The 22,690-nt window shown below is 39.8% G+C and overlaps 1 protein-coding gene across 1 annotated transcript in view; it reads left to right on the top strand.

The window, feature by feature from the left end:
* Positions 1-22,690, top strand: part of ENOX1 (ecto-NOX disulfide-thiol exchanger 1) — a gene marked incomplete at its 3' end in the record, with an annotated part of 136,863 nt that overhangs the window by 95,488 nt on the left and 18,685 nt on the right. Inside the window, exons 9-10 of the mRNA XM_082277604.1 lie at positions 13,652-13,759; positions 18,445-18,501. Of these exons, the coding sequence (XP_082133730.1) occupies positions 13,652-13,759; positions 18,445-18,501 (165 nt within the window). The remainder of the gene's footprint in view (positions 1-13,651; positions 13,760-18,444; positions 18,502-22,690) is intronic.

A 22,690-nucleotide genomic window follows, 5' to 3' on the forward strand; every position in this document is an offset into this window, starting at 1 on the left:
AATTCTGACCAAAATACTTTAAAAATTGAAATAATTCAGGAATAAAATTTTTCCCATGCTTCAGAATTAAGTCACTAATCAGAAATACTTGAGGTTTCTGTATACTTTAGATAAGTTTGAGGTCTGTTCATGATCTTATCCTTATATAAATGGATACTTAAATATCACTGGTTTTATTAAATTTAACACCATATGTAAAGACTCTGCTATATTTCATCCTGGTGCTAATTCTCCATTAAAATTAGTGAAAAGTAGGCATAAAATTCTACTAAATAAAAATCCTGGAGCCCTAGCACCCAGTTGGCATTATTATAATTTTCTGTCTGGGGTCTGGATGAAGTACAGTAAAGTCTGTAGAATATAAATAGATTTTTATTGAACCTCAAGAAAATGTTAATAATGCAAATCAATAACACGGAGTGACTGACTTATCTCTCTGTTCAGCTGGCCATGGACACTGTAGTCCCTATTCCTCTGAGAGTTTCTGTGTTCGTGACAGTTTTGCAGTGAGTTTCTCAATGTTTCTAGTTTGCCATCTGAGGGTCAGAACCTACGTGCTCCCAATGGGATATAATTAGAGATGGCCCAAGGAGCTGGAGAAGACACTGCTGGTAATCCAGTCTGACAATATGCTGAGGAGAGCAGCAACACAGAAGCATGGGAGGTGAAGTTCAGAATATTTGGTGGGAAATTATCAGTCAGTTAAGCAGCTGGATGATAGTTTTGGATTTCAGTAATTAGCCATAGCCATGACATCCCATAACCTTTGTGATTTTCATGCAGTTAATGCATGAATATGTAGAAATAAACCTTTGATTTAGGTAGACTCAGTTTTATCTCAGCTCGGTTTTGTAAATGTTGAGAGATGACAACCTTAGCTGGAATCCATCAGTGTAGCAGGTGCTCAGCATCTATGGAAATCAGTCTCACTATGAAATATTAAATATATATCCAGGACTTGAGTATAAATAATTTAACAAGAAGACCTGTACTCCCTTTTATCCTTTTGTATATATTAAAATTAATTCCAGACAAGGTAAACTGAATGCGACTGAATGCCTGAACCCTTCATATATGTCAGCATTAAAAACCATATTTCTCCTTCTTCTTTTCTCTTCATTCTCCCCCACTTTTCTATAAACTTCTTCTAACTCTGAATACTAGAGAACAAGTGATTTGAGCTGCAGCCTAAAAATCAGATTTGTCTGAGAAAAATTGGATGCATTTTCAGAATCAAGATTTTTTTTGTAAACATATTTGGTGCCAAACAATAGCAAATAACACAACATCAATGTATTTTAATGTACTTCTACCATCTGGATGTTTTTCAGGATTCCTCCCTGTATTTGCAGGACTGATGAAATGAATGTTTATTTTCTTCCATTGCTCCCACTGATCCAAAATAGCATCAGGAAAATCACACAGATGTTTGCTTATGAAGTGTACCTTATGGGCAGTTGTAGCAACCTCCTTATTTGCTGTGTCTAAAAAAAGGAAATCCTTTGGACTAATGACATTGAACTTATGGGGGTTTTAGTCAACTTCCTCCATAAAAGTGTGTCACAGTTTAATTTCATACCCACTGTGAGATCTCAAACAAATGGAAATAATGTCTTGTATCCATGGTAACAAATGAGACACATTTTACCTGATTTTGAGATGGAAATTGAATTAACTTGTCACTGCTGCATAGGTGGTATTGCCTTCAATTTATTTCTATATGAGAACACACATACCAAGAAGATCACTTTTTGAATGGTTCTTTTTCCAGCAGTGTTTGGTACTCTCTAAAAAAGTCTGTGATCACAAGAAAGGATGCTTTAGTTGTAACTATTTTTGCAACACTTCACAGCACAGCTGTAAGAATTTTTTTAATCTTGTCTCGCTGTCTGAAATGTTTTATCAGATACATGGCTATAGGTAATGCAGAAAATATCACCTAGTAGTGTTGCTTAATGCTTGAAATTATAAGGCTCAATTTTCAGTGGGTATATAATTTCTCCAAATTTTAACCATTTAGTTTAGCATATTCCATGTGGGATAGCAAGCAGAATTCTTTTGAAAAAAAATCCTCAGCAAAATCTTTCAGCCATTCCAAGAACAAAGCATGAAAGATATACTTTTATTATGTATTGTCCATCAAATCCAATCCTTGAAGAAATGCAATTGCCACCTTTATGCTTTGAAACAAAGGCTCAGAGTTTGACAGTGAGTGTCTATTGAATTAATGATGTGGTTTCCAGATCCTTTATACAATCTGTCTGAAACTGACAGTGTTAGCAAGCCTTTGTTTGCCACACAGGAGATGACACTCATTAGCATGTGTTCTGGTAAATTTTAGATTTTTACTGGTCATCCAGGATTGTTCATGAACCACTTCCATAGCACAACCATGAGTGCAATGTTCTAAGCTTCAAGTTGTCCTAAGTCCACAGAGCACACCTCCTTTAGCATGACTCTAATTTAACAAGTTAGCTCTACCTTTTTTGTCAGGCTTAACTGGCCAAAGTATGGGGCCATGCTTGTACAGCTGTGCTGATTCCTGAACTGATACATTTGCCAATAGGCTAGTAATTCTGCATGGTGCTCCAGTGCATCATGTAAATGTAGGATAATGTTCTTTCCTCTCATAACTCCCTGAACATGATGGGCTGAATTTAGCTCCTGCAGGTAGGGGTGTCATCCACAAATCCCCATTTAAATCATGCTTCCATCTATGTTGTGTCCACTAAATGTATACAAGTGCCTACAGTTCTGCTATTGCACATTCTGGGGTGTGTCTTAGACACTTAAGAGGCACCTCATTGTCCCCCTTCCCTAAGGGGCCTGATTCACTGGCTGGGCTTGGGATCCTGCTCCTAACACACAGGGGCAGCACAGGCTCCTCTTTGCTGGCGGTGGTGCATTAAAGCCCACCCATGGGGTTATTGCAGCAACAGGGTATGCACCGCAGTGCTTCTCTTAAAATTAGTGCTCGAGCTGGAAAGCAAGAACAAAGGGAACAGTCATGTGTGAAGGGTGTAGGGCTGGCATGAAGGCTGACACACTGCTGTGAGTGCCACCAACTCTGCTCAGGATGTCTCAGCACGAGACAGCAGGCCCTGCTGATGGCCCACATGGGTGTCACTCTGATGCAGTATGATGGAAGTCCACTTTTGTCCTCTTTTCTCTTTCTCCCCAGACAATACCAGTTTAATGTGCATTGCAATGCAGATCGTGAACATTCAGAAGCCAGGAGCTGCCAGAACCACTGCCTGTGCATTTTGTGTTTTATACCTCAGAGACCCTTCCCCATTTGGTGCTGTAGGCAGAGAGTACACAGTTAATCATCACCTGTTCAATACCTTCCTGTCCTTGCTGTTCAATATGCAGCTCAAGGTCTTTCTGCAAAGGCCACATTGCTCCTGACATTTCCTGCCTACTGAGGACTATCTTTCGCAGTTTACTAATAATTTAACATGTAAAATAAATAACACATGCATCTGAGACTGATACACTTTTTTAAAGGGCTCTGATAAATGCCAGATGAGTAGCAATCATAAAATCACAGAATCAGGTTGTACAGGATCTTTAAGATCATCAAATCCAACAATTAACCCAGTACTGCCCAGTCCACCTCTAAGCCATGTCCCTAAGCACCACATCTACACATCTTTTAAATACCTCCAGGGATGGTGACTCCACCATTTCCCTGAACAGCCTGTTCCAAGGCTTGACAACCCTTTTGGTGGAGAAATTTTGCCTAATATCCAGCCTAAACCTCACTTAGGGCTTTCAGTGTTCATGCAGGGTAGGACAGCTTTGTCTGTGATATGCCTCACTTTTGTGGTTGGGAGGGTAAGAATTGCTCTTGGAGTGCTTTGCAATTCATTAGTCCCTCAAAGGAGGGTGGTCAGGGTACATATTTAGTGATGTGGGGAGCACACATTTTCCACAGTACCATCACTGGGAGACAGATTACGACCCTTTTGTCTAATTGGGGTGTCACAACAGGCATCTATCAGCTTTTACAGCAAGATCATGTACCACTAAAATATAGTAACCCTCCTGAGTAGAAAATCCAAATGTAACTAGTGTTGGCCTCACTATGCTGCCTTTGAAATTAATTGGATTTCTACCATTCCCAGCCATTGGAGCAGAGCCAATCCATTTTCAGATGGAGCTAGCAGAACTTTTTTTCTACAAGCAAAGATGGCACCACTCAGGTCTTTCCTTCCCTTTTTTTCTTAGCTTTTTCTCATACAAGTAGTAGAACTGACTATTGCCATGTTCCACACTCTTTCAGTGGGAGCAGGGACAAAAAGAACATTTCTGTGCAGGAGGTTGCAACAGACAGTAAGGTAGGGCATCGTGAGGCTTTTTTTCCTCGTCAATCTTTTAACCAATCTAACACCTATTAACTTCCAATAAGCCTCAGCTGGCATTGAGGTCTGCAGGTCTCAGATCCTTTACATGTGTTGTTAATTGTCACAGCCATTCCTTTCTGTCACATACAAATGTTCTGAAATGTCAGAAGCCACAGACAGAGATGCTGGTGGCTGAAAATTGCTGAATCCGGTGCTGCGTGAATGCCATGGCCATTATAACAATTATATACCTTTAAATATACAGGTTCTAGTAGCAGTTTAGTGCTGAAATTAAGATCATTGTTGAATAGATAATGTTACGGCTATATTTATTAATACAGCCCAGGTGCAAAGGAGATTTGTAGCCTTTTTTTATTCCATCTACCTCTTGCTCACCAAACATCTATTCAGCATACAACCCAACCAATGTACTTATGCACAACTATAAACTGATTCTTCTCCAAAGCAGCATTAAAGAACAGTAAATATAAGAGATAAAAAAAAAAAAATCCTTTTATGTGCATTTTACCTGGTAAATAAACAGGCCAGAATAATTACATTGGAAATGTTCTTAATTGCTACTCTTGTAGTATGAATTGCAGTTAGATCTTTCTTTTTACCTGTAAAAGTGGCACTGGAGTAGTAATGGCACTATTGATAATCTTAAGGGGAATGGATACAAGTGAAGTGTGAGGGACTGGACCCGACATCCAGATGTTCACTTCCAGGCCTGCCCCTTCTCTCACCCAGTGGCTGATATTTGAAAACTGTTTAAGAAATATGTGATCTCCCAGGAGAGAGAGAAATGTTCCCATAAGTGTTATCTTTGTTCTTTTGTGCTTTTCAGGGCTCTGTACAGTCCAATCCATGTCTAAACTACCAGAAAACACTTACTCTTTCTGATTATATTAAAAAAATAAAAGGAGCAGCTGGCAATTAAGTGCTATTTATTTACCAGATCTCAGACAAGCCAAATGCGTTCTCTTCTCTGTTTAACAACCTTTCTTTATTGAAAGTAGTGTTTGATTTCCCACTTCTGCAACCACCACTTCAATAATATTAGGGAAGTGTAAATAAGGGCCCACAAATACTTTAAGCACCATATTCCTGACAGCTTTTCTAGCGGTAAGATGAAGGAAAGTAGCATCTTTTTGCCTGCTAAAGCTGGCAAAGCTAGACTGAGATTGGCAGCAAGAATAAACCCTTCATAGAGAAATAATTGGGTACACACATTTTATTTAAAATATGAAATAAATCAACTAATATCTTAATTAACATGCTTGTGTAGTCTAGTGGTGGTGAAGGACAAATCTTACAAGTTTTACAGTCCAGTGATCTTAAATGAATTTTTTAAAAGGTCCTAAATACTAGCATGGGCTTGCTGATTAGAATTTCCAGATGTGTTTGATGCTATCAGTGCTAGGAACTCTGTTTCCATTACTAGGAATTGTGTTTCAGTGGGAATTACACTGGGTAAATAGATTCTCTTCCATAATATTGTTCTTCTAATTAATTTTTTATTACCCAGCAAAATAAATAAAATATTTTTTCTTGAATAGGAAGTCAAAATGCAAAAGATCTGGTTTGGTTTGATTTGTTGAGGAAGGGCATGCTGTATCATGCTCATTGTCGGTCCCATGGAAGAAGAGATGGGACGACACTGCTCAAGTGCCATTAACTGGTGAGGAGTTACCCACAATGGACAGTACGGGTGAAAGGCTGGAGAAGATGAAGAGGTTGTGACTAGATGATCATGTCTTCTTTTGACTGTGCATCATTCAAGGTGCCAACTTGTTGCCTTGTAGGACAGATATGAGGGCAGAGGGAACATGACGCTCATTTGGGATCAGCCCGCTTTCTTTCATCAGCATCAGGATCCACTCGCCTGCTGTCAGTAAAGTCGAGGGCTTTGTAATATTCCAGTCACCTCATTTAGCAAAGGTAGGAGGGAGCTTTATTGATGAGGTGCAATGAACTTTGCTCAGGCTCCTCCCCTTCACAGGCCTTGTGTAATTTGCTGTGAAACCCAGATCCCAGAGAGGGATCCCTGATGCTATAGTGCTAAGTGTTTTATTTGTAAATTTAAAGATTCTGAGAGGATTCTGTAAGGTTCCTAAGGACTTGGTCTTGTCTTCATTTGCTGCAAAATTCTGTACCTGACTGAAGAAAACATGTCTTTCTTGACAAGTAAGAGGTATACTTGAAAATTATTTGGCAGAGAAAAGCTGTAGACTGTCTCTTAAACCATTCATTGCACCACCCACGTTCTCCTTTGCTGCCCAACCCTTAACACTGCCTCTTGTAGCTGGTGTGGCTGAATTGCTAAGCCTTGTAGAAACAAAAGAAATTGACAGCTAATTCTCTGATATCTATTGGCTACTCTCTAGAGTCCTAGAAGAACTGAAGTCAGAAGGTATACCTGAAGGTCATGTACATCTCTGCTCAAAACAGGGCAGTCTCTGGAGTTGTCTCAGTTTTGTTCAGGACCTTGTCCAGCTATGGTCTCAGTACCCCCAAGGATGGAGAGTCCACAGCTTCTCTGAGCCCTTGTTCAAGAGGTTGGCCACCCTCACTGTGGAATATTTTCCTTATGTATAATAAAAATGATTCTTGCTGAATATGTGTCTATTTTTCCTCAACCCTTACTCAAGAAAAGCCTGACTCCACCTCCTCTGTAACCTCCCCTTAGTAGTTTCAGTGTGTCTGTGTCCATCTGCCTGTTTTTTCTTCTGGTTTATTTCTTAGGATACAGGCCTGCCTGCAACTCCTCTGGGCACTGTAGAGCTGTAGGACCTCTGGAGTCAGTCTAATAGCAGGGGAAAGGAAGAATGGCAAACCCCTCCCTAAGGAGGTAGCTGGACAGATTTGTTCTTTAGTGCCACCACACGCATTCACGCATCAGGTGTGTGTCCAGCTCCCCGGCCCCCTCTGAGGTGGTTAACCTGTGGAGCAAACATATTCAGCATGGTCTTTGGCCAAAAAGCCAGGAAAACTCACTTTGCAGGTGAATGCTCATCAAGCAGGAGCTGGGCTGTTCATCCACGTGCAGCTCTTCACCAGCCCTCTTTCATCATTGCAAACCCCATGATCCATCCAAGTAATGCCATCCATACAGCCAGGGACACAGCAAGTCCCAGAGAGCTGGCACGGATGAGAAGCATTGCACGATTACACTGTGTTTCTCTTTAATCTCTTAAAAAACCCAAACCCACAATCATACTCTTTATTTTAAGAATGCCTTGCTGCAACATGGCTAACTTCCTTGAGGGCTCATTTCTAAAGCTTCTTTGACTTGTCTTTCACATTCTCCTGTTTCCTTGGTGATTTGTCAGGCCTCATCAGCGTCTTGTTACTAATGCATATTTGCTCAGCTGGGAAGTCACTTTCTCATTATTCAAGCCTGCCATGTGCTGGCCATTTGTGATATGAAATGTTGTCTGTCTTGCAAGAAGAGAAAGACACTCTTCCAGACAGTCCATGGAAGTACTGGGAGAGGGATTTGTATTTTTATTTTGCAAATGCTTGATTTCACTTTAATTCATTATTTCTTTTCCTCCTACCTAAGGAAGGTTCTGAAAGGAAACATTTACCATCCTTCCTCTCTGTATTTGTGAACAGCTTTTAAGAATTTTGAAATATTCATTTCCTTGCAATTTTTGTCATTTTCCATTTGACAAACTCTTAACTTCTTTTTCTTTATATAAAATAAAGTTAGAAAAGATGGAACAAGGTTTTACTTGGGGAAAAAATGCACTAAAACATCAGAAACTGTTATCATAAGTGGGTGCTTTAATTTTTAGGTGAACTCTGCAGTCATTTAAATGCCTGTGTTTTCATACTTTTTAGATCTCTGATTCTAGTGTTGCAGTTTAGGGGAAAGGACCTCACTTTCGCACAAGTGAGAACTGCTTCCCAGGTTTACTGGTTTACATGTGTGCCTTGGTTTCATTGGGATTGAAAAAAGTAGCCTTGGTTGGGATACAGCCTGCCTATTTGAGACACATAAGTTTCACTCTCTTTTTAGGCACCTGATGAATCTATTTTTCCTGTATAGGGATATATTTCCTATAGGTAGTAAGTGGAGAGTAATATGAATATGTTTCTCCTACACTTTATATGGGCAGGAGAATTCAGTTTGCCTGAGTTCACTGGGTGTTGAAGATGACCATTCAACTGAGTTGGCTCAGTTAAACTGTGTAAGAGCATCCATCTTTGACTGATACACTGATTTCAGAGACATTTGCTGCAGATCATTTCTGGACACTGCAGCTACGCCACAAATGGGAGAGTTTGTGCTTCCTTCCTCTGCCTGAACAGGCTGGGTTGGCTGAAATTGCCTGCACAACCTATGATCGACGTCAGCACTCCCACCCTAGAGGTGTTCTTTTGTCTGCTCCTCTTTACTGCCCTTTCTTTAAGGTCTTTGTAACCTTTTCATACTTCATTTCAAGCAGCTGTAGAGAAAATCATAAACAAAATAGCAGGGGCAGGACCATTCAGCAGTATATCTGCTAAACTTGTGGCAAATGCTGGTTTTCCTTTTTCATTATTCCGTCAGCCTTACAACATCCTAAGTACAGCCTCAGGCTCTGCGGTCGCTTCTGATCTGCCTCCCTTTTCTTTGCATGCAAAGTTGATGGTTTCATGCTGGAAATCATGCTTTCCTTATGGGATCCTTGTCTGTCCTACTAGGCTTGGGGTGCAACTACATTTCTAGGTATGTCCATAATTTATATTCAAATGCATGCTGCCTTTTGGGGAGCAATGAAGAACTGTGGGCAGGGAGGAGGAGAGGAAAGAGAAGGAGTATTTCATAGCTGCGGAGTGCTACACAACAGCAAGCTATTACTTTCCCTTTAGGACTTCTCATATATTCCAAGGCAGTGTCTGCTGTTCAGTTGTTAGCATTCTCGGCCACACTGGCACTGCATTGTACACAGCCTGAGTAATTCAGCTGGCTTCAATAATTCCATCTATATTTAATGTTTCAGAAGCTGCAAAGATTGGTTTAAGATGGTAATTTTCTGTCTGTGCTTTTGAGATCTATGCAATATGGGTGGTACTGAACTGTCTGTGGCAGGCATTCAGCATTGGAGGTGGGAATGTGTGAAAAAAAATCAAAATAAAACACACACCCTCTTCCGCCCCACATAATGAAATTAACTACCCACTTATTATGTACAGGGAGGATTTGGTCCTCATGAACGAAGGAAGCTTAGCACAGGATAGTAATATCCTACTGTTTCTACACAGAGCAGTTCCAGAGTTACCACTGGGAGGTATGTCTTGTGTTTTTTGCAGGGGTCTAAAATGCACTGATTGATCTCTGGACAGACAACCAGGAGGTTAATTCTTTTTGCTTTCCCATCTCCTCTCTGGAAATACCAGTAAGAGGATATTAGTAATGTCTACAAGTCTGATCTGGTCCTACTACACAGCTACGTTTCATAGCGTCAAGCTGACAGCCATGGTGACAAACACTTTTGGTTGCACATAGACCAGCTGAGCTTCCAGACTGCTACTGGTGGAGCTCTACCGGTGTCTCTCTTCAGGATCATCAGAGATGTGATGAGCTCTGTGATGTGCTTTTCTGCTTCCTGACACTTGGATTCTGGTTCAGGGAAAAGACACTGGCATAACATGCAGGGCACTCTCACAGACCCAAAGAATTGCACACAGAAATAAGAGCCAGGTATTTCCTGGCTGTTCAGCCATGAAATCAGTCCTTTGCCTGATGAAACTGGGGAACTGCTGTCTGAATGTCATCGCTGTGTCACAAAGCTGGGGACATCAGGGCTTAAAGGCAACGGCCAGAGATGTGAGACAAGATTGAAAGCACATACACTTGTATAGCTGTGGTGACCACAGGTGTGGTAGGTGGGTTTCCTACACAGGGAGACTCTGGCAGAAAGCCTGTGTGAGATGGCAAAGTAGGTGGAACAGTATCAGACAGCATAATCATTAAAATCAAGAATATTTTTTTATTTTGATTGACTGTGGTATATGCTTGCAAAAAATTTGAAGGGCAGAAGAAATATCTATAGGATCAATTTTTAATAAGCACATATATGTATGAAAAATAAAGTAATTCTGAATAATTAATACCTTCATCTTGGCATCATTCATTATAATCTTTATGGAAAGGCTGTCTGTTTATAAGCAGGCATGAAAGCAGTCCCTGTTATGAAATTTGTTTCATCCCTGCCAGTGTAAGATCCTCTTCCCATTTGCTTCTAACTTTGCCAAACATCACGTGTTTGTGCTGAAATTTTTCAGGCTGTTCATCTGTCTTAGGCTGATATTATTTTCAGTCACATTTATTTCTTCATTTTCCAAAATAAGACTAAAAGAGAAAAATATGCTGTTTGGCAGGTATAACTCCTTACAACTTCTTGGTGCCAGCATCAATTGCTCAGGAAAAAGAAATATCCAAACTCGACCTATGCAAAATTAGCAGGTTCTGCAGCTTTTAGAAATAAATATGAGGGGGAGAAAAAGAAACTTAAACCCCCAAGGGATGGCTCCAAATTTTAAATAAGTTTGACATCTTTGGGGATTGAATGGGAAGGTCCCGTTCCTGTGAATGAAAAACCTTATGTATGACTGGGAACAGGATACCTCAGTTACAATTACTCTGCTTTCCACCCCTGTGAAAATAGGACACACTTACTGTCTTTGGAGCCTATGCACACACAGTAAACCTTCAGAAGTTGACAGTTTAACCACTAAGACTGCTAGAAGGTTTTATCTCATATCAAGCACTTTGTAGCTCATACTCCAATGAGAATGCACACTCTTTTACCCCAGGGAAACTGAGAATGTTGGATATTTTCCTGGGATTCCTGTTCCTTGCTGGTCCAGAGCCAAGTATAAAGATTCAGAGCATCACATCTCTCTCTCTCTCTTTCATGCTCTTACTGTCTTCCACACCAATTCCTCCCATGCTTGGACAGTTTTGGGAAAATAGCCTTAAACACAAAACCGGAAAAGTCAGGATCAAAGGAAGAGGTATATAATTAGACTAAATCACAGTGGGAGATCACAGTGGGAGATGTGAAAATAAAACAGTGGAAGTTTGTGAGCTGATCCACAGTATGTAAAACATGGCCATGGAAGAACCATGGGGAGGGGGTGGGTGGGATGAAGAAGGAAGTCTTAGTTCAGTTGTGTAAACAAGTTCAACCCTTAGTTTCTTCTTTGCAACAGTCATTCAGCAGTGAAAGGTTATTCAGGGGCAAGATGAACTGAAAACTCACTTGGGATCTTCTCAATGTGAGTTGTTCAGAAAGACGGCCTGTAGGGTTTCTCCCAGAAGCTCAAATAAAATTTTCTCAACCAGGATGAAGGTGAAGTCTGACCACATGATGAGATGTAACTGCTCTGAGAAGACTCTGAAATAGGGACAAAGACTCCTTTCTTATAATGTGTTCAGGTGTGTGAGGTCAAACAGGTTGCAGCTGCAAAAGAGAGCTATTAGGTGACACATCTGCTTATCAAACCTCAGGTGTTTCAGCTAGTGACCCTTGAGAGGATTTATGGTATCTTTCTGGTGTCTTGTGTTCTCTGCTTCTCTTCTGAGAACTGGAGTTCATTCTTTCTAAATTGCAGACATCAGCTAGAAGTATCCTAGGTGAAACTTAAAGGTATGTTATAATGAGTTTGCATGGGGTGACTAAATGGTCCCTTTTGCATGGGGACCTGCATGGCTATCAGTGTGTGACCTGTGGCAGAGTACATAAATCCAGTGTCTTCTGAAAAAGTAGGAGGTAGTACCCAACAGGCAAGATGAACACACCCCTGTTTGAGAAATGCAGAAGCAGAGCTTCCCACACAAAAGTTGGTTAGGTATGAGCCTCAGTGGAAGAGACCTAGTTATTTCAGGGAAAAATCTTGAGATGTGAAATGCTCTTGTGCTGTGGTAGAGTGAAAACACATACCAGAATGTCTCCAGGGAGCAGTCCAGGTGGCATGATCCATCAAAAAGCTAACCAACCCCGCTGGACTGTAGAGTGTGTGAGATATAATCAGACATATACCCACGTGTATTTTTACTTCAGTGGCTGAATTAATCCATCATACTGATGTTCACTTACAACAGAAATATACTACCAGTAACTCCACCAGTCCTTGAAATGTCATCTGTTTCCAAGAAACTCTGAAAACAATGCTGACACCATGTCCTTTGATGCCTGGGACTTCCAGTGCAGTGGAAGCAGGCCAAGACTTTTTCTAGGTTTGGTATCTGTAACTTACCAAGATGCTGAACACCTGCAACATCAATTTGAGTCAGCCACCAGCCCTAAGCACAACCATAAACTAAGCTTTAGATGTAGGTACATGGTTAGATCAGTAATGCATGTTAGTAAAGCAATTAGTAGTTCAATTAGTCCTTTAAATGGAGTGTGATTACAAGCAATATGTTGCCCCAGAAAATCATAGTCTCCTCTCTTGTTCACTAAGAGAAAACACAAAAACTCTTTTCTTAACCTGTTTGTCTGCTGTTGCCCTTCATCAGTGTCTAACATTGTTCACATCAATACAGAAATATATAACTATTTCAGAATTAATTAAATCTACTGACCTGCTCTTGACAGTCACAATAAATCTATGCAGAAACTAAAGCTAGCCAAGACCATGGGACGTGGGCTTTCAAATATGCTCCTTCATCCCAGAATTCTCTCCATAAAAATAGATTTTGGTCATAGCCTTTTGTTTTGACAGTAGATCAGCAGTCTTCCTGGCTGATATATTGATTGTAGGGCATCAGTCTTCCTGATCTAATAAAATATCACAGCACAAGACAAAAAAAAAAAAAGGAAAGCTTTTGTCTTCTTGGCAAGCCAGTCTGAAAGCTTTCCAGAATATTGCTTTGCATAGAATGAAAATGGCTGTGGGCCAATGACTAATTACATTAACGGGCTGTGCTTTTAAATTATTTATGTACCATAGTGTTTACCCCAGTATTATTAAAACCACCACATATACTTCTACAAATAAGATTTTGGTTCAGATGAATGTGACAGTCACTCTGTGGGTGATATACTGTGCCAGGAGTTTCTACTTTAATGTAAAAAATAGCTTAATGCACATTAACAGATGCATTACTTGTGGAGCACTGCTGCAGAAGGAGATGCAGATGAAAATAATTTACCTCTGGTCCATTTAGGCACAGCAGATTATGCAACAATAATAAATGTAGGAGCAGACTGAAAAACATTGTTTGAAATGAGGATTTGTCAAACTGGGGATTTTAAACTGCTTTGAATCCAGACAATGCTAACCAGAAACTTCTTTTGTTTCTGCAGCAATTGCTGAGCATACAGGAAGAATTAAATAACAAAAAATCTGAACTGGAGCAAGCAAAGGAAGAGCAAACGCATACACAAGCAATGCTTAAAGTCCTGCAGGAACAGGTGAGTGATTTTGGCAGGAGAAAAATGCTGGTTTAGGCATGCTAAGGGGAAAGAAGGTGAAACCATTAGCTCTGAAAGTCTCATGGCCTCACCTCCAAAATCAGTAAGAGTCTGACCACAGAATATGCTGTGAGCAAGACATAACCTTATGTGGCCTGTCTGTCTGCTCTGATTAGGCTAACAGAGTTTGAGAAAACAGAGTGAAAATGGACCCTTGCTTTATGCTATCCAATATTGGATTTCATGTCTTGAGTAACATTTCCTCTCACATACTCTACATAGATATAAGGGATAAGTGGTTTTGCCCTGAATTTGAAAAAAATTTGGGGGGAATTAAATATACCCAAACCAAAACAGCTCTTCCTTTTAAGATTAGTATTGAAAAAACCATTTTGGCATCTCCTGTGTAATTCAAGCAGGTATGAGATATAAAAACCTTATAGTGGCATTATCATAATGATCATTGCACTTATTTAAGCAGTGAGAAGAAAATCTCTGTAAATCTGATTATCCCACCTTCTTTGATACTAAGGTGTACTATGATACAGAGAAGTATATTTGATAGTGTTGTTTTATAAGGATGGTAAGATGGATAGTTACACAGCAAAAAGCAAGTCTGGTCCTAAATCTGTAAATCTAGAGAAAAAAGAGTGCATTGTGTGCAAGCACAGCGTGCACAAATACATGTTGTCTGTATAAACCACGAGGCTTGGTCACACTGAAATTGAAAATCCCCACTTGTGCTGCACAGGCACAATCCTTGATTTGAGACCTTATTTTAACTCTTTCTATATAAACTTTCAGCTAAAATATTTGATGGCTTGGTTAAGTATCTGCAGTTTAAGGTCTGTGGGATCTGAATTGCTTAGGTGGCAGAGATTCAAAATACTGATGGTTCTTATATTCAAGACTTTTCATCATGTATGTCTGAATATGTCTGCAGACAGATGTATACATTTAATATACACATTAGGAAAAGTAAATTATGTTTATTTCAGATTTTTTTAATGTTCATTATGAAAGCTGGGACATTGTTCCACATTTAACATTTATCTTTGAACATATCTGATGACAAATATATTCTACAAACTAGTAATTTAGATTCTGGAAGCTTTTACATTCAGATACATATTCTTAGCACTTATGGTCACAGAGATAACCTATAAAAAAGCCGAGGCAAGACTGCATCACAGAAAATGCCATGAGGAAGAATGGATTTGGTAATGACAGAATCTTTATGAACACAGATTCTACCAGATCTCTTGAGTTAATTGCATCTCATTTCCATTTTCACATGGCTTTCAAGGTATAGCATTATGAAATGCTTTTAAAAAAAAGAAGAAAAAAGAAATTGCATGAAATTATTTTACATCTTTGTAGCAATTATATGCTGCAAAAACATATAGGAAGATCTTGCAATGTGAGGCCCAGTAGGGACCACCAGGGCAGACTTCTGAATCTCTGCAGACTCTTCCTAATTGCGAATCAAATGGCACTCATGCTAGGCAGACAGGCAAAACAGTAGCTGGAAGAAAGACAGGGTGGATCTGCATTTCTCTTGAGAATTAGCTCTGAAACGCACCTAAGGCCAAGACTGTAAGTAGCCAGAATTCCTAAGGAGGGCTAGGCAGTCAGTGTGCTCCTCCAAGAACCCTGAATGTGTTCCAAAAGTTTCCAGAGCAGCAGAAGCCCTAGCAGTAATGACCCCCACTTGCCAAGACTCACAGCTTTCCTTTACAAGCACCACAGCTTATCTGTGTGTTTTATCCACAATGGGTATTGAAAATCATCCAGCCGAGCCAAGTAAATAGAGCATTTCTTTCAAAAATAAATAGCACAGGACTCCTGCCTTGACTTTATGGCTTGTTTTTGTGATAGGCTTGCAAAAAATTGCCTTTTTATCCCAAGATGGCAGAGGAATCCTACCCTGCCTCACTGAGGGCCTGCTTGCAGGGGGAGGTGCAGCTGTGTCTGAGCATGGCTGCCCCACTCACCCACCCACCCAGCCACATCCAGGCTGGGATATCTTGCTGGGAGAGGTCCTGCTTGCTGTTGCACCATATTACATTGCCGTAGTCAAAAGGCTTCTAAATCAGATTCAGCATGTGGCTGTCAGCTCTGGTTGTCTGAGGGATTCATACCTGCTGGTTTTACTCAGGCCTACCCCCCCACAGCATTAGATTTATCAGACACTTCTGACTTGTCCCTTCTCCTTCTAGGCAGGCCCCTGGTTGTTACTGGCACTAGCTCTGTGTGTTGCCTCAGCACACTTTCCACTGCTAACGTCACACTCGCCCCTGACTTGCCCTGGAATCAGACTAGGGGGCAAGGCAAGTCCTGTTTTTCCAATATTGTACGTTTTTCTGAGCCTCCTATTCTGACATTTCTCTATTTAGCATGTGAGAGGAGATTTAATTTAAACATTAATTTAGAAAAAACTATATTGGGGGACAAAGGGACCTCACCCCTTTAGCCTGTGCTAAAGTGCTGCACACTTTCTAACCTTAAGTTTTCCACCATTATCTCCAATGGTTCACTTTCACCTCTTCCTGCAGACGTCCTAGTCTTGGCATGGATGCAAACACATTCTTGCCTGAGCTCTGGCTCAGAGCATGGTGTGCAATAAAAGAGATGGAAAGGCTCAAGCATCCTCTCTGCATTATATTAACTGATGAAGCAGTGCCAGGGCAATAATGCTGGGAAACCATGGTGGTGTGAAAGCCTGCAAGACCAAAGTAGGCTACAGGCTGAGCCCAGTCTCCCATCAAAACCACGTGTGGCTGATGGGGACATGGCATGTCACCAGAAGAGCACATTGCCAAGGACCCACAGTCACCAAGGGGTGAAAGCACTTTATCAACCTGGAAAGGCAAAGCGTAAGTAATGAACAGCACTCCTTGAGCACTCAGGAATTACTGGCATTAGCATGCAGAACAGTTTTACAAAACCAAGCATGCTCTCCTGACCTCCTATTCAGATTAGTAACTCAGCTGAACCCAACAAGACTGCTCATATTGGGTGAATTTCTATAATGAAGAATTGCCAGAATCAGGAAACAGCTCTTTCAGTCACACTGTGATGCATAAATACATTACATAGATACCTGATTCTGGTGCGTGGCTGGAAGTAGCCATCTCAGCTCATTCCTACCAGCTATCCTCACAGTGAGGTGGTTTCAAAGGATGGTTATTTTTTCAGTGTGGAGAAAACATGTAGCATTCATTGGAAATGCACCACCCTGCTGTCAGTATAAATTGCAGACTTCTTGAGGATTTTGAAAGATGAGCTTCAGTGAATTGAACCAGGAGACCTGATGATTTTACAGTCCTCAGATATCCTTTGTACGACTTTATCAGGGAGCGTTGCCCTCTTTCCATCAGGACTGGTTTAGCGGCTTGAGCAGCAGTTCCTGAACTGGTACAGTTCACAGCCCTGCATACTAAAGTACAAACAGACCATGGCTTGCTTACCTTAATTGTCAGATTGGAAACTGAAAAGCTGGGAGCTGAATCACAATCAGTTCACCTATTGCTGCCACGTAGCAAAAATATGATGGAGGTAACCAACATCCCTAGGATGGTAGTCCACCAGCACTTTTAAGTCAGACCCTAATCAACATATTAGTGTTCCATTTCATCAGGATTTTAGGACTGTTGCCAATCAGAGGCACAGCTGTAGAATCAACAGTTACATCAAACCCAGCTTCTTTGGCAAAAAAGAAAGAATTCAGAGGAAAGTTGTGTTTATTGTGCCACATCCCTCCCCTCTCCCTCCATCCCCCTCCTCCACATGATATCTGTTGTGAATTAAATTAGAATAAAAGCATGACTCTTCAGAGCTTTACCTAAAGAGCAAATGATTCTGGGAGTTTCATTTAAGTGTACAAACCTCTGTGGCTTATAGGCTCAGGAGAGCTGCGGTGTCTCCTCTTTGCTCTGTTTGCTCAATCACAGGATGAATGACAGCATATTTCACTGTGGCTCAAGATGCGAGCTGGGACTTTCCTTAAATCTCCTGAGAGTGATCTTTACATTTCGCAATGTAATCCTGGATTTTCCCCAAAAAGCTAATTCAGAGGGGGGAAAAAAGGTTTTTGTTCAGGTCATATATTTGCAGTGTCTCCTCAGTTCTTCCTGCCACTGGTTAAATAAAAGAGCTGTTCTTCACTTCCCCTCCTTTTCCATCATACCCAGGAGCCATGTCAGTTATTTAGATGCGTTGTCAGGAAGACAATGTAGAGTAGCACTTCAGCATCTTAGCTCAAAATATATCATTCAAAAGTAATCATTGGGAAAACCTATTTAGCTGGTGGCAACTTGCAAATATTGTAAAGTTTAAATTAATAGCAACAACAATGAGAAATTAAATTGTTTATTATTCTTGAGAGAGAAATCTGTGCACCTTTTATGTCTTGAAACTACTTTCTAATCTTATTATTGAAAAAATAATGACCTAGTCTTATTATTTTTCTTTTTTTTTTCTTTTTTTTTTGCCAACCTATCAAGCCTTAAGTATGTTGGTTTCAAAGTGGTTTGAGCAAAAACTCATTAGAATTATATGCTCCATCTGTTTTTCTCATTGGAAGCTTTAAAAAATGCTCCTTCAAATAAATCAAAGATAACTGTGTGAAATAGTGAAGTAATGTGCTTGTTTTGTTCTGTTTTGGTTTTTTTCACTCTTTGCAGTTAAAAAGCGCCAAGGAATTAGCAGAAATCAATGGGCATGATGAATCTCAAGCAAATGTAGGTACATCTGTCTATGTATAGATTTAGTACACATATGTGTGTGGTCTCAAATTTACTATGGATGTCTTAAAGCTGATAGAATGGCTGAATGATTTGCACATCAGGTTTGAGGTGTCTGGGTTTTTTTCTTGAAGCCACAGGTTCAAATCCAGCAAACTTCATTCGAGGTAGATAAATTGGGTTCCATGCAATTTACTTTGTAGGATTTATTTGGATGAGACTTTAACAACCAATGTCCTACTTGCTATATGTGGGTGTTAAAGATACCATGGAAACGACTGCAAAAGAAATGCTTTTCCTTAGTGTCTTGTCCAGGATTATTCAAGCTACAAAGTTATACCATTTGTCTCTGTGGCTGCCACCTTGCAGCTGGGCAAGCCTGGCCATATTTCAGTTCTGAGTGAAGTGGTTCATATATGCGTATAATTTTGATACAGTTAATTTGCACAAGAGGACAAAATTAATTCATTGAATCATTATTTTGTCCAACAACATTAAAGGACTCTTAAGGTCATGTTTTTTTAAAACCTGCTGTCAAAGAAAAGAAAATGCTTCTGTTATTCCCTTAATGATTGCCATCAAAACAACCATTTCTATAAGGGGGAAAGAGAAAAAAAGGGAAAGTTTCCTGCTATGTTTGTCATCCAAACCATGCAGTCTTGTGCTTTGTCATAAACATATGAATATTAAAACCAATTATATACAATATCTTCCTCCTAGCCAAGAGAACTAGCAACAGTTTAAACACTAATATATTTTAACATCTATTTTAGTCCATGTGTTGTCTAACAGCTCAGTCACGAAAACAGTTTTATTTTAAACCGGAATGGAAGGCTCAAATTTTGTGAACTGCTTTGTGATAAGGAAATGTTGTCTTCGTTTTTTTAATCCTTTCCTAAATCTCATTCATTGTGATCCATTTCCGCAGTGAAGTCGATAGAGCCTCGTAGCTCTCAGCGTTTGGACAGGAGACATTCAATATTGTCTGATAGCTCCAACAAATCTGCAGCTGCAGTCTGTCTGCACAGTGTCCCATTGCCCCTTTGAAAGATTCTGTTTGCAAACTAAAAATACATTAATCCAATGATGATCTTGAAATACTCACATATGCTACCTAAAAACTTGTTGTTGTGTAATAGCTGCTTGCAGGTTTCCCAAAGGAAATCCTAAAGGAATATCTAAATGTAAGGCTTAGAAACTCTCTAAAAGAACTTGCTTCCTCAACAAAAATGTAGATGAAACAATGTTTTGCAGTATTGAAATGTTTTAAAGGGAAATTACCTGAATGCTTCAACTTGTATCATTTCCGCTCATATGTAACTGGATAAACAGAAGCGCTTGAAAGGTTTTTTTATATAATATAAAGGTTGAAATAGCATTAAAGGGAAACATTTCAATTGTGTAAAGAGAGTGTTTCAGTACATCATTCCCAGATATCTAAACCGAAATATTTCAGAATCTTTGGTTAATAATAAATTTTTCAAAATGTAAGATTTTTATTCAGTTTGTAATTGCACAGGTTCCTCAAATGCCTGAATTTTCCATAGGATAGAAAGTCTATTTTCTGCCGCTCTTTTCCATGAGCTATTCCCAAGCTGATCTCATAGTAATATATGACTCTTAAGAATAGAAGTCAATACTTAGATTAATGGCAAAGAGGGAAACCAGATAGTTACAATTATTGAGTCACAGTCGCAGCCATGTATTCAACAATAATACCACCATGAAATCAGAGAAAGCACAGCAGTACAAATGGAAATAGAGAAATAGAGGGAAATAACTGATGTTAAAACATTTGCTACGATAACAAACTTTGTAAAATAGAAGCTGAAGTGCCTTTTAAACAATTGTCATTTATATGAAATATGTAGCACTCAGGTGTTGTGCCTTGCAGGTTGTCTCCACATGTATTCTCAGCAGACTCCATGGATTTTGCCCCTGGCCACTGTGCAAATCAGGGATGATCAAAGGCTTGGTGGCTCCTACGTGGTTCTTAGTGAACTGTGATGCATATAATTGGATTAGGACATATTTGTTACAGTTGACAGGTTGAATTCAGCAAATGAAATACCTCTACATGCTGAGCAATAGTGGGAGGTGTTGGTAAGGAAAAATGGCAATGTATGCCTGTACACTGAACACACAATCTTATCTTCACACTGTGGCATATTTAGATTACTTACTCTGCAGAAAATCAGGCTCCTAGAAAGGACAGGAGAAACTTTAGGCACAGTGCATACACATCAAGAAAACCCATACTGTAATCTTAAAAAGATTACTTTCTTCACTCAGGATTTCTCCTGATGGCACTAGTCTGCATCATCTTTTACGTTAGAAAATGGTGTTATTTAAAATAAAACATGGATATTTTTCTTAGCAAAAGTGGATACAGATGAAAATGTATACTTAGACCTATCCTGGTGTGTCTTCTGCATACCCATTATGTGAGACCATCCGGAAAGCGAGACAAGGATCTGGACACCTTTGGAAAAAGAAGAACGTCCCCCCCAAAGTAATTTATGGGTTCTCAACCAACAAATTGACCTTCATTTTCTTCTCTTGTTTTTGCAGGAGAATGAACTAAGTTGACTAAGATGCTGAAGCAATTGCAATGTCATATTCCCTGCATGGCAGTTCACACACAAATCTGTGGGGGTGGGGGAGACCAAAATTTTAGCATATTGTCAGTACATCTGTTATTTCCAAAAAGCAAAACCATCTTACAAGGCTCTGTACAGTCATAAGGGTGTTTCATGAGTGATTTGCCAGGTACATGCAGTAATATTTGTTATGGCTGTTGACATTTCCCAGATATGCTCTGTGTCAGGAAAGGCCAAATGTCAGGCTCAGGCAGTACATAGAGCCCGAGATCCTGGCCTGGCATTAACAGAGACTTCAACAGCCAGCACTGCCAGAGGTGCTGTCACTGAGTGCTTATTTCCATCAGTCCTGTGCTTAGGAAGGGATCAGTCTTTGCTTTTAATCTGAACTCTCTTCATTTCTTATTCATTGCTGCATGTAATGTTATTTCATTCACATCTCTGTCTTAACTGAAGTGAAAATAATGACCAATGGACAATCATAACTTCAGATATAATCCTCTTCGAGGATGTTCTGAGACTCTTGGGACCTGAACACTTCCAATTATGAAAAAATAATCTTGCCGTGCTCAAGTAGAGACCATTTTGCAAACCGAAAATGCTAATAACATATTTTGTGACTAACTCTACAAAGACAATTTATTGTTCTCCTGTTTCTGTAAGTTCAGTGGCTTTCTGTGAGGCTGCTAGTACATAAATTAATTCTGTGTGTTGATCAAAAATCTCCTTTTGCTCACTGCTGAATTCAGTATAGATATGGCACTGCATGCAAATGCAGTGAATACATCCCTGGTTTGGGGGTCAGAAGGTTAACATCCATGGTATCCCTCCATGTAAATGGAGAAAGGAAGATTTTTTTATACAAGTCTCATTTTAGAAGTACTCAGTGATCTTCCAGGAGTTCATTGTTCTCCCTTGTCAGCTATCTGCCTTCCTTAGATGGCTGCTGTAACTCCTACATTAAAAGTGCTGTAAAATGGTAATCAAGAGTATCAGTTTGCCACGTTCCAACCAAAGCAAGACCTGGGTCATGGTCACAGAAGCATTTCAAATGCCCAGATTGCAACTGCATAGTGAAGTTCGGACACTGTTGAAGTCACTAAAGAAATCCCCATCAGGTAAAAAGTCAGAATTTCACCAAAAGACTTTTACGGTTACCTCATTATCACCAAGACATAATAAAATTAATATTTTTCAGAGAATGAAACTGATTTCACCACAAGGTTTTTCTGATCAGCCTTTTGTTCTGTTGGAGTTTCATTATTTGAACAAAGTACTGACTTTGACCGCATTCGTCTGTCTGCCTTCAGCTAGTGTCTCCCGCAGCTTGGACACAATGTTCTGTGGGTTTTTCTCCAGACATGAAATCAATAATATTAAGTAGGGATGCATTTTTCCATTTGAATGTTTGAAGCTGTTGTCAGAGCATTTCTTGAGTTCAACCAAGTCTCTTATATTTAATGTTAATTCTTCCTTTAATTCTTGTCTTTTGTACCTGCTTTTGAAGCAGTTACCAGATGACCCTTGACTCTGAGTAGGGGGTATATTTCACTGCATTGTTCACTTTATACTACACTGAAAGTGAC

Source organism: Coloeus monedula, assembly GCF_965178545.1.
Source record: "Coloeus monedula genome assembly, chromosome: 3".
Classification (NCBI taxonomy): domain Eukaryota; kingdom Metazoa; phylum Chordata; class Aves; order Passeriformes; family Corvidae; genus Coloeus; species Coloeus monedula.